At 42.0% G+C, this 17,626-nt stretch overlaps 2 protein-coding genes and 1 long non-coding RNA gene across 6 annotated transcripts; 1 reads left to right on the plus strand and 2 right to left on the minus strand.

Annotated features, from left to right (window-relative positions):
* Window positions 1-343: 343 nt before the first annotated feature.
* On the minus strand, window positions 344-2,372 carry LOC112350096. Of its 2 annotated transcripts, none has more exons than XM_024685741.1 (2): window positions 769-2,372; window positions 344-717 (listed from the first exon to the last, which is right to left on the minus strand). In XM_024685741.1, the coding sequence occupies exons 1-2, from the start codon at window positions 2,268-2,270 to the stop codon at window positions 516-518; spliced, it is 1,704 nt and encodes a 567-aa protein (XP_024541509.1). In that variant the 5' UTR covers window positions 2,271-2,372; the 3' UTR covers window positions 344-515. The 2 variants fall into 2 exon arrangements, with proteins under 2 accessions (XP_024541509.1, XP_024541510.1); XM_024685742.1 differs by having other exon boundaries at window positions 561-700.
* Window positions 2,373-3,100: 728 nt separating this feature from the next.
* LOC112350097 lies at window positions 3,101-4,204 on the plus strand. Of its 3 annotated transcripts, none has more exons than XR_002993649.1 (3): window positions 3,101-3,213; window positions 3,287-3,669; window positions 3,725-4,204. It is a non-coding gene; the product is annotated as an uncharacterized LOC112350097 (long non-coding RNA). The 3 variants fall into 3 exon arrangements; XR_002993648.1 differs by lacking the exon at window positions 3,725-4,204 and having other exon boundaries at window positions 3,287-3,421; window positions 3,493-3,719; XR_002993647.1 differs by lacking the exon at window positions 3,725-4,204 and having other exon boundaries at window positions 3,287-3,719.
* Window positions 4,205-6,365: 2,161 nt separating this feature from the next.
* Window positions 6,366-7,040, minus strand: LOC112350045. The gene is made up of 2 exons (XM_024685508.1): window positions 6,619-7,040; window positions 6,366-6,567 (listed from the first exon to the last, which is right to left on the minus strand). The coding sequence occupies exons 1-2, from the start codon at window positions 7,038-7,040 to the stop codon at window positions 6,366-6,368; spliced, it is 624 nt and encodes a 207-aa protein (XP_024541276.1).
* Window positions 7,041-17,626: the final 10,586 nt, after the last annotated feature.

Consider the following 17,626-nt stretch of genomic DNA (forward strand, 5'->3'; position numbering starts at 1 on the left):
ATGTCTGATACTTCTTCCTAGCTGTGTCGACCCATGCGTCTGAGCCTGCCATCTGCCTTGCTCCTGCAAAGTGGCGCCGGTTGATGTTGAGGATGCGGCCCATGGCAAAGTCATTAACTCTGTTTTCCCCAGCAAAGGCAGCAAGCTTATCTCTTGATTGAACTCCTTTGTTTTGTTGGCAGCGTGCTGAGAGCAGAGTTCGAAATCCTTTCCATGCTAAGACCTAGAAAGAAAAGATTGAGAACAAGAAAACAAGAACCAACCTGGCGAGGTTAAGAATCTCAAGCTTCTCCTCCCTCCCGTGTCTTCTCAGCAAAAAAGAAACTGATTTTCTTCGCTGGTGATAGAATACATTAGAAATTGATACAACAGAAAAAGATTTGGAAAATCTTTCAGTTGGTTACAAAAAAGTTTAACAACTTTGTGGTACCACTCCGTGGCGATGCCTTCCGAGGCTTAAGAAAAAATCACGTTGCTCGTTAGTTCCGTCAGATTACCTGTTTACAGTTGCCAGTTTATACATCCAACTCCATTCCTTCCTCATCACCCCAATAGTCTTCCGGTTCAGTAAAGGCTACATCGAAATCTCTTTTCCTCCTAGGCCTGTCCTTGAACGAGCGATGCAAGTCCAATGCCAGCGCTGTATCAACTGCACATGCCAAGGACTCGGGCTCTCCAACTTTGAATCCCTTGTACACGTCTAGAAAGTTTACCAAACTGTCAAAACAAGTTAGCAACGATCACAGTACACAGATGAAGACCACTTACTCCTGAGAAAACAATTGTTTTGCGTTGCCAGCATGAATGATGATCTTGAGCTGGGGACCAACACCCCCTGCAGCAGGAATCACCTCAACAGCAGGAGGCATACGCTCCTTGAAGATTGCTGGATACACTACCATCAACCTGATAATGCCATTCTTCCACCAGCGGTTACCAACCTCCTTCTTGAACTCTGCCCTCAGTTTCGCTGCCTTGCGAGACCTGAATATGAACTCGGGATTCGTCGTCGACACGCCCTGCTCGAACTTCTTCTTGTCAAGAAAGTTCAGGAGCCTGAACTGTGCAAAGAGGATCAGCTCCTTGTTGTCTTCCGTCTTCACTGGGATCACCAGATCTGGACCTGCTAGGAATTCCGGGTTGAGAACCTTTGCTGTTCCCATCCCACCAGCGAGATAGCTCGTCATTCCCTTGGTACTACACACCAGTCGAAGGTTGTCTGCTGACCACAACCTCAGCTGCTGGCAGAAGATGTCTGGTAAAGCAGTTGCGCCCTCAAAGATAGGATGATTACTGAACTTGCCAGCCGAAAGAAAACTGCAAAGAGCATCTGCTGCAGCTATCTCGAGGTTGAATCCCGCCGATTGTGAATTGAGACGATTCATTATGTGAAGGGCGTTGTCCTCACGGAAATAGTACTCAAGCGCTTCCAACACGAGTGGTTCCTCGATCGTTCCTTCCAGCCCGAACTCTCCCTTATTCACATCAACAGCATCCAAATAAGCTAGCCCATGGTGAATCAGCTCGACTTCCTCTTTCCTGATGCAGTAGTACTTTCCAACATATTGGCTTGTCAGACATATCATCCGGCACAATTGGATCAGCTCCACGTTGTGAATCCGCGGCTGGACCTGGATGCGCTTCAAAACCGTGACGTAAGATCCTTCCGAGTCCTCCTTCGTGAGCATCGATCGGACACTCTTAAGCGACTCATTGAGAGAGCGTTGCTTTTCCAGAAAATCCTCAAGAACCCGAGCCAGTGGTCTGTATCTCCCTACGAACCTCTGGAGCAACTCTTCATCAACAGTGTCGTCGACAGCGACAAAATTCTTCATGTACTTGTACATGTCGCCCGTGTCTCGAAACTTGCCGAAGGAATAGAAAGCAGGACCAAGTAGCAGCGGTTTGGCAATTGCCGGCGAGAAAACCTCGGTTTCCTTATGTATGACCAAACAAGTAGCCGAGACCAGCAGCTTGGCAGTCACACCTCTGGAAGGACGACTAAGTGCCTCATACACTTGATGGAACGAACTCCTCATCCCAGTCCCTCTGCCGAAAGGCTTAAACTGATCTTTGTGCAACTCGAAGAGCGCCTGCGCTTCATCCAACACAACGACTACATCAGTAGCCATCCCTATAACCTGCTGCCACTGCTCATTGATCTCTTCCTCTAAGGCGTCCTGCCTTGTCACTACACCTAGAGCTTCCAACTTGACGAGCAAAGACCCCGTTAAATACTTGCAAATATCCAAGAGCAGCTCGAACGTCATATGCCACGCCTTCCAGAACCAAGCTGCGCAATAATCTCAAGTCCTCAAACCCAAAGTTACCCTGCGTGTCAGCTACGAAGTAAAGCCCAATTCTCGAACAGAGAAGCTCCAGCAACGTCCTTGTTTTCCCTGAACCCGATGTGCCCACCACAGAAACCACCGGACCTTTACTGTCTAGCATGTTGCTCAGATCACCAGACTGCGTCAGAAAGCTTGTTCCCAAGCCCGCTAAAAGTAGGCTGGGCTTCCCGTTCACTGTGGGCACAGCTCCAAGCTGCTTAATAGACTCCCGGGCCTTTTGGATAAAAGCGTCTACGCGGGGGAGAGCCTCGATTAATACTTCACCAGCAGTTGGAACTATTTGAGCTGCACAAGACAACGCACAAGCTTAAAACGGAATTAAGAAAAACGGCAGAAAAAAAGAGAGTTTTGCAACGAAGTAAAGCAATGTCTCCTCGGTTTCGAGCTGTGGCAGACTTAGAGCTATGGGATCAATGGCGCAAGCTTTGCAGAGACAAAGAACACAAACAAGGGGTACAATGCAAAAGGAAGGACCTCGAGTTTAAAATGAGCGATTGCACAACAAAGAGGCTTTTGCGATTCGAGATGGCAACAAAACAAAGCTCGACATTTGGGGCTTTTGCGGCAGAAGCAGCTGATTGGGGCTTTTGCAGGGCAAGGCAAGAAGTGTGCATCAAATCTCTTAGATCGCGCATAGCATGTACTTACCATTAGATTTGAGCAGGAGAAGCTCCTTCTCCCGCAGCTGCTTCTCCTTCTCCCGCAGTTGCCACTTCTCCTCCCACAGATGCCTTTTCTTTTCAGGATCTTTCTCACTCTTCAATTGTTCTGTCAACTCTTCGATTTCAGTGCCCACAGCCTGGATGGAATGCTCAAGCTCCTGAAGCAAAGAGTCGACATCCAAGGACGCCATCTTTCTTAGGTTTACGATAATTTTTAATTTTCATAATGTCATATAAAAACTGAGAAAAACTGCCTTATTTTTCAAACTGCAGGAAATAGTCTATGGGTGATGAAGTCCTCAGGCTCTCCAGCACCTTAGGATGTGAGCATAGCCGGCAAGGAAGAACCAAGTGATGTATTTCGTCGGCTTCCACAGGAGGAAAGCTGGCAGCGTGTCCTTGAATCAGGTATTTTCTTCGGCCGTGAAAATCATCTTGCAGGGACACTCTGTGGCTTTGAATCTTCGGTTTGATCGCAGCCTTGTGGAGCTCTATCTCCACACCGAGGAGCTGAGTGTGCAGCTATAGGCTCTCACGAGGATTTGTTCCATAGGTGGCCATGACAAGGAAAAGAAAGCAGCGTTTACCACCACCAGCGATGAAATGCTGGAGACGCTCAATGCCTTCCCGAAGGGAGCTGACTTGTTGCTCATAAGGTTCACTTTTGCTTTGTTATTTCTCTTTCATTTAACTCATCTTTCAAGGATCCAGTGTTTGCTCGGATATATGAGCTATATGTGCATATACTGTGCTGATCTAAAGGACCCGCACGGAGAGTTTATTCTGGAGAAAGCATCAAGGCCACGGCAATCTCAGACAGCCATGAAAAGTAGCTAGAAGGTCCAGATTTATTTTCATCACGTCCTAGACTTCTGTGTGAAATGTCCATCCTCTAGGTCTGGGCTGGCGTTAATACTCCTGTTTTCTTGGTGGACGTATCATCCCAAATACTGCATACATGACAACAGTTGGAAGTCCTAAAGCATCAAGAGATGTGTGAGTTTGCCCGGTAGTCTGAACAAGTCAGATGTTCCAATCATCTTGGTGGGGTCTCGCTGCTCCAAACGGAGTTATCTTACCCCTGTTTGGGCTTCCATGTAGACTGTCTCGTCACCTGACATTGAGCCATTGAAATGCAGAGCTCAAGGCCCACGTCTTTGGAAGCTTTAGTAGGACTTCCAACTGTTATCTTGTATGCAGCATTTTACATTTGAGATGACACGTCCATCAAGAAAATACTGTCTGGACCTAGAGGATGGAAAGATCACACACAAGTCTGGGATGTGATAAAAGAAATCCAGACCTTCAACCTACTTCTCATGGAGTTCCCCACTGGCTAAGATTGCTGAGGCCTTGACGCTTGCTCCAGAATAAAGTGTCCATGTGGATCCTTTAGATCAGTGCAGTAAATGCACAATTGCATGCCATATCTCCGAGAAAATAAAAAATAGAGCACTTTAAATGCATCCTGGAAAAAAGAAAGAAGGAAAAAAAGTTTGTTAAAATGAAGGAGAAAATAGCAAACCAACCTTACAGTGAGTAGCTCCCTTCAAGAAATCCTTGAAGTTCTCCATATCATTGCCAGTGGTTGAAAACACTGCTTTCTCTTCTTTATCATTGCCACCTATAGAGTCTTTAGCTGCACCTTCAGCTCCTCAGTGTGGAGATAAAGCTCCACAAGGCTCTAAGCACAGTTGGGATCAAATTGGAGATTAAATACTATTGTATGCAACAAAATTATTTACCCAATCTCATTAGATAGTATTTATTAAGATGTATTTTCTAATACATCTTAATGTATTACACATGGTTTTCATTTTTTACTCTTAAATGATTTACTAATGTAAACCCTTTGCCAAGGGCAGCAGTGTAAAACATAAGTTGCCATTGAATGAAGGGATAGAGCTATAAACTCTTCAGTATACATTCAAGGAGTGAATAAATTGAAGTATGAATGACATTGAAACAATTCTAGAATATTTATTATCTTAACACAAAGACAAATACATAAAATGGAACCAATGTTGGAGTGAATGCTCATACATCCATCCTTACCAGCAAATGTTACGTCATTTAAAAAAGTCAAAATATACCTTTGTGAAATCTAATGTTACTTTAGTATACCATAGCATAACATGAGAATATGAATATTCCATTAACTAACATGGTATATAACTTGGGGTTAAATCTAAGTTGAACACAAACACACAAGTGAAGGGTTAAATTATATTTTAAATTGGTCAATCACTATCCCTACTATAAAGCTAAGATTATCATTTCATGAGATTATTTACCCTTACACAAATTTTACTTGAAATCCAAGATTTTTGAACAACTCTCAATTACAATAGCTATTTTGCATCAACATGTTGAGGAACTATCACGCAGAAGAAATCCTCAATAGGAATCCGAGCATGATTTTGATTTATATGTCCTATGGGATTTTCTTTGTAATTTAAGTTGGCACAAAATCACAATTGAAATACAATGATCTTTCAAGTCTTGGTTTTCAAGGGTGGAGGAATCCAGCATACCCATGGTACCGTGCCATTTGCCATGACCATTCTAAATTGCCAGAATGGACTTTGATCAATTAGAACTTCAACAAAAACCTGCTAAAGTAGAATCAAAACAAAAGGAAAGTGAGTGCATTCCAAGTAATGAGTTGCATGTTCTTCATATTCCAAGTTCTTGATTATGTAAGACTTCACATCCTTGGAATTCAGGGAGACTCGCGTGCGCTCAGTCCAGAATGCAACAACAATTTCCTTAATACGGTCATGTCTGATACTTCTTCCAAGCTGCGTCAACCCATGCGTCCGAGCCTGCCATCTGCCTTGCTCATGCAAAGTGGCACCGGGTGATGTTGAGGATGCGGCCCATAGCAAAGTCATTAACTCTGTTTTGCCCAGCAAAGGCAGCTAAGTTAGCAAGGTTATCTCTTGATTGAACTCCTTTGTTTTGTTGGCAAGCTTGATTTGCGTGCTGCGAGCAGATTTCGAAATCCTTTCCATGCTAAGACCTAGAAAGAAAAGATTGAGAACAAGAAAACAAGAACCAACCTGGCGAGGTTAAGAATCTCAAGCTTCTCCTCCCTCCCGTGTCTTCTCAGCAAAAAAGAAACTGATTTTCTTCGCTGGTGATAGAATCCATTAGAAATTGCTCCAACAGAAAAAGATTTGGAAAATGTTTCAGTTGGTTACAAAAAACTTTAACAACTTTGTGGTACACCGCTCCGTGGCACAGACATTAATCTTCTGTGCATTTAAAGACACTGCGATGCCTTCCGAGGCTTAAGAAAAAATCAAGTTGCTCGTTAGTTCCGTCAGATTACCTGTTTACAGTTGCCAGTTTAAACATCCAACTCCAATCCTTCCTCATCACCCCAGTAGTCTTCCGGTTCAGTAAAGGCTACATCGAAATCTCTTTTCCTCCTAGGCCTGTCCTTGAACGAGCGATGCAAGTCCAATGCCAGCGCTGTATCAACTGCACATGCCAAGGACTCGGGCTCTCCAACTTTGAATCCCTTGTACACGTCTAGAAAGTTTACCAAACTGTCAAAACAAGTTAGCAACGATCACAGTACACAGATGAAGACCACTTACTCCTGAGAAAACAATTGTTTTGCGTTGCCAGCATGAATGATGATCTTGAGCTGGGGACCAACACTGCCTGCAGCAGGAATCACCTCAACAGCAGGAGGCATACGCTCCTTCTTGAAGACTGCTGGATACACTACCATCAACCTGATAATGCCATTCTTCCACCAGCGGTTACCAACCTCCTCCTTGAACTCTGCCCTTAGTTTCGCTGCCTTGCGAGACCTGAATATGAACTCGGGATTCGTCATCGACACGCCCTGCTTGAACTTCTTCTTGTCAAGAAAGTTCACGAGCCTGAACTGTGCAAAGAGGATCAGCTCCTTGTTGTCTTCCGTCTTCACTGGGATCACCAGATCTGGACCTGCTAGGAATTCCGGGTTGAGAACCTTTGCTGTTCCCATCCCACCAGCGAGATAGCTAGTCATTCCCTTGGTACTACACACCAGTCGAAGGTTGTCTGCTGACCACAACCTCAGCTGCTGGCAGAAGATGTCTGGTAAAGCAGTTGCACCCTCAAAGATAGAATGATTACAGAACTTGCCAGCCGAAAGAGAAACTAATTACTATAACAGAATTCTGATCTACTGTTTTAATTTAATTTTAAAAATATTTCAAATTAGTTAAAATATTATGATTATTTATTAACTATTTTCTTAATCTAATGGTGTAGTAGTTAACTTTCCTTAACGATGTTCCTATAGCCGTCATACCCTAACCTAAGAAGGATGGCGTCGTTGGATGTCGACTCTCCGCTTCAGGAGATTGAGCGTTCCATCCAGGCTGTGTGCACTAAAATCGAAGAGTTGGGAGAACAACTGAAGAGCGAGCAAAATCCTGAAGATATCTGCGGGAGGAGAAGCGGCAACTGTGGAAGAGGGAGCAGCAGCTGCGGGAGAAGAAGCTTTTCCTGCTCAAATCTAAAAGTAAGTCTTTGATACATTATTCACTCCGCCTGAGCATCTACTAGCCTTGCCCCAGTCATGTACAGATCTGCCATAAAAGCCCCAACTGTCGAGCATTGTTTTGTTGCATTGTCCGGTTATGTCACAAAGGCCAGTTCTTTAGTTGCGAAAGCGTTGCAATCCCAACAGCCCCTCATTTTAAACTTGAGCTACACTTTCATTCTTTTGCATTTTACTCCTTGTTTGTGTTCTTTGTTTCTGATTTTCCCCATCCAAAGCTTGCGCCATTGATCGCCACAGCTCGAAACCGAGGAGACTGTTTTGGAAGACATTGCTTTACCTCCATGCATGTTCTGCCAAAATTTTTTTCCGTTCTAAGCTTGTGTGTTATCTTGTGCAGCTCAAATAGTTCCAACTGCTGGTGAAGTATTAATCGAGGCTCTCCCCCGCGTAGACGCTTTTATCCAAAAGGCCCGGGAGTCTATTAAGCAGCTTGGAGCTGTGCCCACAGTGAACGGGAAGCCCACTTTTAGCGGGGTTGGGAACAAGCTTTCTGACGCAGTCTGGTGATGTGGGCAACATGCTAGACAGTAAAGGTCCGGTGGTTTCTGTGGTAGGCACATCGGGTTCAGGGAAAACAAGGACGTTGCTGGAGCTTCTCTGTTCGAGAATTGGGCTTTACTTCGTAGCTGACACGCAGGGTAACTTTGGGTTTGAGGACTTGAGATTATTGCGCAGCTTGGTTCTGGAAGGCGTGGCATATGACGTTCGAGCTGCTCTAGCTCAGTCGGTAGTACGAGCTTCAGTTTTGGCTCGGTTATTTCTACTTAAGCGTTGTCTTGAGATGAAGTTCTTGGCACGGGAATGGTTGCTACTCCAGCTTCTGGGAAGTCAGTTTGTGCAGGTGGATATTTGCAGGGATTTAACGGGGTCTTTGCTCGTCAAGTTGGAAGCTCTAGGTGTAGTGAGAAGGTAGGAAGCCTTAGAGGAAGAGATCTATGAGCACTGGCAGCAGGTTATGTAGTTGTTGTGTTGGATGAAGCACATGTGCTCTTCGAGTTGCACAAAGATCAGTTTAAGCCTTTCGGCGGAGGGACTGGGACGAGTAGTTCGTTCCATCAAGTGTATGAGGCACTTAGCCAACCTTCCAGAGGTATGATTGCCAAACTGCTAGTCTCGGCTACTTGTTTGGCCGAACATAGGAACACGGAGGTTTTCTCGCCGGCAATTGCCAAACAGCTGTTATGGGGTCCTGCTTTCTGTTCTTTCGGCAAGTTTCGAGACACAGGCGACATGTATGAGTACTTGAAGAAATTTGTCGCTGTCGACGACACTGTTGATGAAGAGTTGCTCCAGAGGTTTGTAGGGAGATACAGACCACTGGTTCGGGCACTTGAGGATTTTCTGGAAAAGCAACGCTCTCTCAATGAGTCGCTTAAGAGTGTCCTATCGAAGCTCACGAAGGAGGACTCGGAAGGATCTTATGCCCGATTTTGAAGCGCATCTAGGTCCAGCCGCGGATTCACAACGTGGAGCTGATCCAATTGTGCCGGATGATATGTCTGACAAGCCAATATGTTGGAAAGTACTACTGCACCAGGAAAGAGGAAGTCCAGCTGATTCACCATGGGCTAGCTTATTTGGATGCTGTTGATGTGGATAAGGGAGAGTTCGGGCTGGAAGGAACGATCGAGGAACCACTCGTGTTGGAAGCGCTTGAGTACTATTTGCGTCTTCACATAATGAATCGTCTCAATTCACAATCGGCGGGATTCAACCTCGAGATAGCTGCAGCAGATGCTCTTTGCAGTTTTGAATACTTTGAATACTTTTATCCAAACTTTATTTTATATTTATCTAATGGTTATGGTAACTAAATACAAAAATAAGTTTTTTTATACTCTCATACAGAGGAATTTTACTTTCAAACATATTATTTTATAATCACATGGCTTATTAAAGTATGACCAAGTTAAGTTTAGTCAGTTCATTTTATGACAGATTAGTTTGTGACTAATCAAAGGCTTTTAGACACTGCTGTGGAGTGTGCTCACCAACTGTGAGCAATGGTGCAAAGGGCTTGGGGGAAGTGGTGATCTGTTCTGCATTAGCATGGTAATTCTTTCTTAAGTTTTAATAATTGGTATCAGAGGGTAGAGTTCAAGAATCTGCAAGTTTGTTGTTATAGATTCTAGGGAGGAAGTTACTAATCAATCATCTGTAGAGGCTTGGACAATAGATGAGGTGGTGCTGGAATTGTAAGCCTGCAACAACAATATCGAAACCCTTGAGGTTGATATGTATGGATTTTTAGCAAACATGTGTGAGTGCATAAAAAAGATGGAGAATTCTTGAGGTGGCAGGAGTTGTGTTATAGATTAAGCTCAGATTCCTGAGTTTGATGGCACTAATGTCCCTATGGATTGGCTGCACAAAACCTTGAAACTGATCTAGGGTCAAGGATTGCCAGATAAGGATGCATTGATCTTTGTGGAGGTGGTGCTTAAAGGCTAGGTTACACATTAGTGGACTTGCCTTTTGAACCAATATACCACTGCTAGCAAAGGATCTTTGGTGCTAATTGAATTTGAAAAAGCTTTCAAGTAGAAATTTGCTCCTTGCTATGATGCTTTTCATGCATGATGCAAGCTTTGGTACTTAAAGCAAGATGATTTGGGCCTAGAAAAGTGTATTAAGAAGTGCCCAACAACTATACTGAGGAGGTCTAAAAAGATTACTTTATGAATGGCTTACACAACAAAGGGATGCAAAATCACTTGAAAACTTCCAAGGTAACAAAGTCTTTAGAGAAGCTTTTTGAACAAGTTTTGAACTTAGTGGATGAGGGTGAGCCATGTCCTTAGGACAAGGGTGCCAAACATGGGAGAAGCCCCTCTCAAGACAAGACTAATGGTGGATGTGGGTATTTGAAGTCTTGTGTGGAGTGTGGCAGCAACGGTGGTCGAGGCAATGGTAAGAAGCCTCAGATTACCAAGAAAATGCACAACCATTGCCATAAGTGTGGTGAGGAAGGCCATTGGAAAGCAGATTGTTCTCTGTTGAAAAACAAGAACAAACCTTTGAACACAAGTATTAGAGCTTTAAGCAGGAAGGTCTAGGAAATGCAACATGAGGAGAATCCAGATAAGAAGTATATCTCTATGATTTCCTGTACATTTAATGGGATTTGGAGTGATGTTCTTATGGACTTGGCTTCAGAATCCTATGTGATTTGAGTTGAGGGATTGCTAGGAGATCATATAGTGTGCATTTTACTGGATAGTGGCAATTCCAACAATTTTATCCCAGTAAAGTTGGTTGAGTACAAGCTGCCAATGACTAAAGTGATTCCTTATAGAATTTCTAGAGTTGCCACCAAGAACCAATAGTGGGATGGTGTGGTGCATGACTTATTGGTGAAAGCTGGTAAGTTCACCATGGTGGAAGATTTCTTTTTTGCAAATTTATATCATGTGGACATAATCCTTGGCATGTCATGGCACATGCATGTTGATCCCAAGATCAAGTGGAGCCTTCAACATGTGAAGCTTGAGTATATGGCATACGTGATATTTGGTTTGGAAGCAATGTTCCAAGCTTGACTAAGTTGAAGTTGGTAATGTCTTTGAAGAGCACTGTGCACAATAAAGATAATGAACTTTGTTTGATGTATATCTGAGAGTTGGATACATCAAAGTTTTTGCATGGAGAATCAATGGTGGGCAGAGGAATTTGAGGAGTTGAAGGATATGTTCTCAACTGAGATACCATGTGGTTTGCCACCTTTATGTGGAGTTGGACATGAAATTATGCTAAAACCAGGCATAAAGCCAATCTATTGACAACCATTTGAGCTAAGTCATGTTGAGGAAGTAGAAGTCAAATATCAAGTGACTAAGTTGCTTAAGTACAGCTTTATCAAGCCAATCAAGTCTCAATTTGAAGTACCAATCTTGCTTTTTAAGAAGAGAGATGGCTTGATGTGGATGTGTAGTGATTACTATGCTTTAAACAAGAAGACAATCAAAAAGAACATGCTGATGCCGTATATAGATGACATTTGGATAGGCTTGGGGAAGCTATAATTTTTACCAAGATTGACTTGCAAAATGGTTATCATCAGATTGCTCTAAATGATATAGATATCACAGAGTTAGCTTTCTTTATGAGTTTTAAGCATTTCAAATTTACAATGATGCCATTCAGATTTATGAATGCACCAGTGACTTTTATGAGGCTCATGACCCATGTGTTTGGGGAGTATTTGCATAACTTCGTGGAGATTTTCCTTAATGATATTTTTATCTTTAACAAGAATATGATTGGGCATAGACGACATGCACAAAGTGTTAGAGTTGTTATGTAAGTATAAGCTTTATGCTAAGAGGAGTAAATGTGAGTTTGTGTAATTTGAATGCAAATTTTAGGCCATATTGTCTCTATTGAAGGAGTTAAGACTAATCCATAAAAATTTGTTATCATGGAAGAATGGCTAACTCCAACAAATATTATTAAGTTAAGGAGTTTTATGGGAATGGCTAGTTATTACCACAAGTTTATTAAGCATTATGTTGATATTACTTTTCCTTTGACTCAGTTGCTAAGACACTTATTTTGAATAGAAGACATTACAAGAACAAAACTTTCAAGGTTTAAAGGACACTTTAATGCATGCTCCGATTTTACATCTTGCAAATCCAAGAAAACCATATATAATGGGTGTGGATGCAAGTGGGTATGTCGTGGGTGGTGTTCTCATGCAAGATGATCATCCTATTGCATATAAAAGCAAGATATTAAACCCAACAAAGCAACAATACTCTACTATAAACAGGAGCTTTTAGCAATTATTAATGCACTATATGTATGGGAAAATTATTTATTTGGTATTGTGTGTACAGTGTTCATGGACCATAAGCCATTGGTGTTGTTATTCACCTAGAAGGAGCTTAACTCTCGCCAAACACAATAAATGATCAAACTTATGGAGTTTAATGAATTTTTAATTGAGCATAAGGTTGGATATGCAAATGTGGTGGCTAATGCTTTGTCTCATATGCACTCTACTTTTGTGGGAGAAGGGATTTATCCAAAAGCAATAACTGAATTTGCTAGTATAATTAAGTAAGTTCAACAGCAAAATGTCAAAGTACAAAAGCTTAGTGTGTGTATGGAGCCACCTTTATCATGCTGAAATGGTTTACTCTTGTATAATGGCTAAATATATCTTCCTTGAGTTGATGAACTGATCAACCATATCCTCTATTATTATCATGACCACTTGAAGGCTGGTCATTTTAGGGGGAAAAAGACTTTCAAGTTGATCAAGCATAAGTTCTTTTAAAAGAAAATGAAAAATGATATTCTCAAGTATTGCAAGATATGCAAGAATTGTTAGCAAATGAAGGTGCCAAGAGAAAAGCCAATATAGCTTTTAGTGCCATTGCCTATCTGAAAGGATAGATGGAGGGGCATATCCATAAATTATATCATGCATTTGCCAAGAACAAATAGGCAAAATGAATAAACTTGGGTCATTGTGGATCATTTGACCAAGTTTGTAAGATTGATTCTTCTAAAAAAGGCAGCAAAGAGTATGAACTTAGTTGTTGAATATGTCTTTCCTCAATTTGGTTTGCTAGTGAAAATTGTGAACAACAAAGGCTCAATATTCATGAATGAATTTTTGAGAAGCTTTATGAAGTTCATAATTATTGGCATCAACCTTAGACAATGGACAAATTAAGTGAGTCAACCAAGTGGTTAAGGATAATATTAAGATGCACTGTTCATAAGTAATAAGGATAATGGGATAATTTTTTATTCATTATGGAGTTTGTTTGCACTTTACTTTGTGATGCATAATTGTCATCCAAAGACAGCTTTTGAGCTCAATTTACTTGGAATTCAAGCATCTCAAATGTATAATGAGGCAAAGAGTTTATCCATAAAATTGGATGAACTCTAAATGTATGTAAGAAGAATTTGCAAGTGGCTCAAGATTGAATTAAGACATATGTTGATAAACATCAAACTTCCAAAGAGTTTAAAGTTGAGGATTTTCTTTATTTACAAGTGATATTTTTAGTATTATAGAGTTATATGACCATCCTGTCCTTAAAAGATGCATATGCGATACACTTTATGAATGGGGTTTTTAATTTTCAATTTTAAGTCTTTGCACAAAGGGTAAAAGTTTTTGGTAGTAGGGGGAATGGAGTACTCATCATTTTCTTACAAGCCTACTTTAGTAGATTGGGGTTTGATTTAGCCATGGTCTTAATAAAACTTATTATATGAAAAGAAAATGATGATTCTGAAGTGAAGTTTAAAATTTTAGCTTACCACGACCTATACTCCCCTACATCTTTGTGACCTTCCATGAATTGGATGGTTCGATCACCTACCTCGAGTGAAGGTCTTACTAGAAATCATATATGTTGCATTAGGGTTGCATTTAGGTAAGAGATAAAGGAAGATCTTATGGATGCATTACTAATTGAGTGACCTTTCTTTGAGGGAAGTTATGGAGATTAAGCCCTCAAATGGATTGTGGCTAGATAAAAAATTATTATTTGGGACAAAAGATGTTGTATGCTAGTAAAAAGCTTTGATGAGGTAGTTTCAAGTTTTCCATATTTATAATTTCCTTTTACAAACATCTTGACATTATATGGACAAAGCACAAATATTTTCTAAGCAAGAGATATGTTTATTTCTGTCAGGTAGTTGAGGTTTGAGATTCTAATTGAAGATGATCTATGCCTTAAGAGTCAACTTGCTGGTGGCAATGGTATCAAGTGGCAAGCAGACATAAAGAGGGCCAAAGCAAAATTGAGGAGAAATGAGAAATTAGACATTTTAAGGTTATAATAGAAGATGTTGATGATAAAGTGATTTTATATTTAGAGTGTTGGAATAGTTACTGAAGTAGTGTAAAGTAAAAATACTTTCTCACATCCCATTCTATGGGGTATAAGCAAGCAATGAAGCGATCAACAATTAGGTTAATGGCAAAACTTAGCTCCTCTAACATCATCAGTACACCTCATTGATATGAATAAAAAACTTCTGCACAAAATGATCGTGAATATTGAAGAGTTTTGCAACAGTTTAAGCTTGTAGGTTTTTTCTTTAGGAGAGCTGTGACTTCATTGATTAGGAGAAGGTAAAGATCAGATGTGCAGATTGCAATTCTCTTATTCAACTTTTTCCTCCTTGAGATAAACTTCTCAAATCATTTGTTAAGTCATAATGTTTACATTGCAGGTGGATTTGCTCATAATATTGAATAACATATTTTGCATGTTGATGAAGTTGTTTGCAAATAGAAGAAAAAAGGTAAAAGGAAGCTAGGTCAACCTCTAAAGATAGTAATTACTAATGAAAAACTGTCTAGTAGTGCTAAATTCTTCTCAAGTAAGCATGATGATATTCATTGCTAACATGTTTTTTTTAGGAGAAGATAATTCTATGGCTGCAAATGCAAGCACTAAGTGATAGAGACTCTTTAATAGTTTAAGTTTGTTATACATTTTCCAGTAGTTTTGATATTTATGAAGTTGTGTTGGGGTTTTTATTTACCTCTACATTTTACTATGTGGCATTCAAATAGTCTTAGAACTTTTAGCATCCCAACGCCAAAACAACTGAAAAAAATTGCCTTATTTTTTTTATAAACCTTCTAGAGCTCTCAAACTGCAGGAAATACAAGATGGATGATACCTGTCTAACTCCTATCATAGAGTTGACATATATTAGGATTTAAATCATTGTCTATGGGTGATGAGGTTCTCAGGCTCTCCAACACCAGCGCCTTGGCTTGCTCGTACTTCCTTTGTAGACTAGCTTGTAGGCCAGAAGGCCAGAACAACTCTCTTCATGTAAAAGGGTGGCATGTGAGCATAGTTGGCAAGGAAGAACCAAGCAATGTATTTCGTCTGCTTCCACAAGAGGAAAGCTGGCACTGCTTGTCCTTGAATCACGTGTTTGCTTCAGCTGTGAAAACCATCTTGCAAGGACACTCTGTGGCTTTGAATCTTCAATTTGATTGCAGCCTTGTGGAGCTCTATCTCCACACCAAGGAGCTGAGTGTGCAGCTATAGGTTCTCATGAGGATTTGTTACATAGGTGGCCATGATGAGGAAGAGAAAGTAGCATTTACCACAACGAGTGTTGAAGGGAGCTTTGTTGTTGCTCATAAAGTTCATTTTCCTTTTTCTTGCTTTGCTATTTCTCTTTCATTTAACTCATCTTTCCAGGATCTGGTGTTTCCTTGGACATATGAGCCATATGTGCATATACTGCCCGGATGGAGAGTTTATTCTGGAGCATGTGCCAAGGCCACGGCGATCTCAGCCAGCCATGAAAAGTAGCTTGAAGGTCCAGATTTCTTTTCATCACGTCCCAGACTTCTGTGTGATCTGTCCATCCCCTAGGTCCAGCCTGGCGTTAATACTCCTATTTTCTTGGTGGACGTATCATCCCAAATACTACAAACAGGACAACAGTTGGAAGTCCTAATGCGCCAAGAGATGCGTGAGATTGCCCAGTAGTCTGAAAAAGTCAGAAGTTCCGATTGTCTTGGTTGCTGCTCCAAATGGAGTTATCTTACCCCTGTTCGGGCTTCCATGTAGACCGTCTCGTCACCTGACATTGAGCCATGAAATGCAGAGCTCGAGGCCCACGTCTCTGGAAGCTTTAGCAGGACTTCAAACTGTTATCATGTACACATAATTTGAGATGAAACGTCCAACAAGAAAACAGAAGTATTGATGCCACCAGTCCGGACCTAGAGGATGGAAAGATCACACACAAGTCTGGGATGTGATGAAAGAAATCCAGACCTTCAACCTACTTTTCATGGAGTTCCCCATTGGCTGAGATTGCCGAGGCCTTGACACTTGCTCCAGAATAAAGTGTCCATGCAGATCCTTTAGATCAGCACAGTAAATGAACAATCACATGCCATATCTCCGAAAAATAAAAAATGGAGCACTTTATATGCAATGTGGAAAAAAGAAAGAAAGAAAGATAAAAGCTCGTTAAAATGAAGGAGAAAATAGCAAACCAACCTTACAGACCCTTCAGGAAATCCTTGAACTTCTCCAGCATATCATCACCGGTGGTGGAAATCGCTGCTTTCTCTTCCTCGTAATCGCCACCTATGGAGCCTGTAGCCGCACCCTCGGCTCCTTGGTGTGGAGATAAAGCTCCACAAGGCTCTGAGCACTGCTGGGATCAAACCAGAGATTCAAAACCGCCAAGTACCCTGCAAGATGGTCACAGCCGAAGCAAACGTCTGATTCAGGAGCCCTGGACAAGCGCCGCCAGCTTTCCTCCTGTGGAAGACGAGGAAGAAGTCTACAAACCGATCGAGCTGGTCCCTGTGCCACCCCGCTCGAGCGAAACACGAGAGTAGCTCGGCCAAAGCGCTGCCACTGGACGAGAGCTGCCAGAAAGTGGCACACTCCTCTTCCAAAGGCCGCAGCGAGGGTGATCATGAATATTTATCTGGTGTCTATCGTGCTGTTGAGTAGTAATCCTCTGAGAGGGAAGAAAAATCTTCTATGTACATAGAATCTCAAAATGTGTATAATTCTTGAATAATAGACAGACTTTGCCAATGCTCCAAACAGGCGTATGTGTTCCTGCTAGCCCAGGAAGCCTCTTTAACTTACAAACTAGCTCAAACTCATCTGTTTGTGTGGCGTTCATCCTCCTTTCTCGTTGAGTTGAGTGGATCGCTGCCCAGCGTACACTTGATCAAGCATCGCTTTAGGGGTCTTTGCAGAGACGGCAACCAAGCCACCCTTGTCGTCAACCTTCCACACGCCATAGCCATCAACTGCGCATACACCCAGCCACTCGCTGGCCATTGTACTCCCACAGCCTCGCGGTGCACAGTCCCGGGAGCGGCAAAACGCAGCGCAGGATCTCTCCATCCGGGTCAACCTTGTCTTCCAGGAGGCTGCGGACAACTTCCCCGGTGCTCCACCTGGCGCGGCCGAAGTCGTAAAATCCCAGGATGGCGGCATCGTAGAAGTAATCGTCCAAGCCTGGGAATACTACGTTCACGATGTAATCTGAAAGTCGCTGCTGCGCCTTCA

This window comes from Selaginella moellendorffii, unplaced genomic scaffold, assembly GCF_000143415.4.
Source record: "Selaginella moellendorffii unplaced genomic scaffold, v1.0 SELMOscaffold_45, whole genome shotgun sequence".
Taxonomy (NCBI): domain Eukaryota; kingdom Viridiplantae; phylum Streptophyta; class Lycopodiopsida; order Selaginellales; family Selaginellaceae; genus Selaginella; species Selaginella moellendorffii.

What these genes read in the sequence shown, in the direction of transcription:
- LOC112350045 (XM_024685508.1), bottom strand. Translation starts at nt 7,040, where the DNA reads ATGACTAGCTATCTCGCTGGTGGGATGGGAACAGCAAAGGTTCTCAAC. An exon ending in AAACAATTGTTTTCTCAGGA is followed by an intron (nt 6,568 to 6,618) that starts GTAAGTGGTCTT and finishes TTGTTTTGACAG; the next exon opens with TTTGGTAAACTTTCTAGACG.
- LOC112350096 (XM_024685741.1), bottom strand. Translation starts at nt 2,270, where the DNA reads ATGACGTTCGAGCTGCTCTTGGATATTTGCAAGTATTTAACGGGGTCT. An exon ending in AAACAATTGTTTTCTCAGGA is followed by an intron (nt 718 to 768) that starts GTAAGTGGTCTT and finishes TTGTTTTGACAG; the next exon opens with TTTGGTAAACTTTCTAGACG.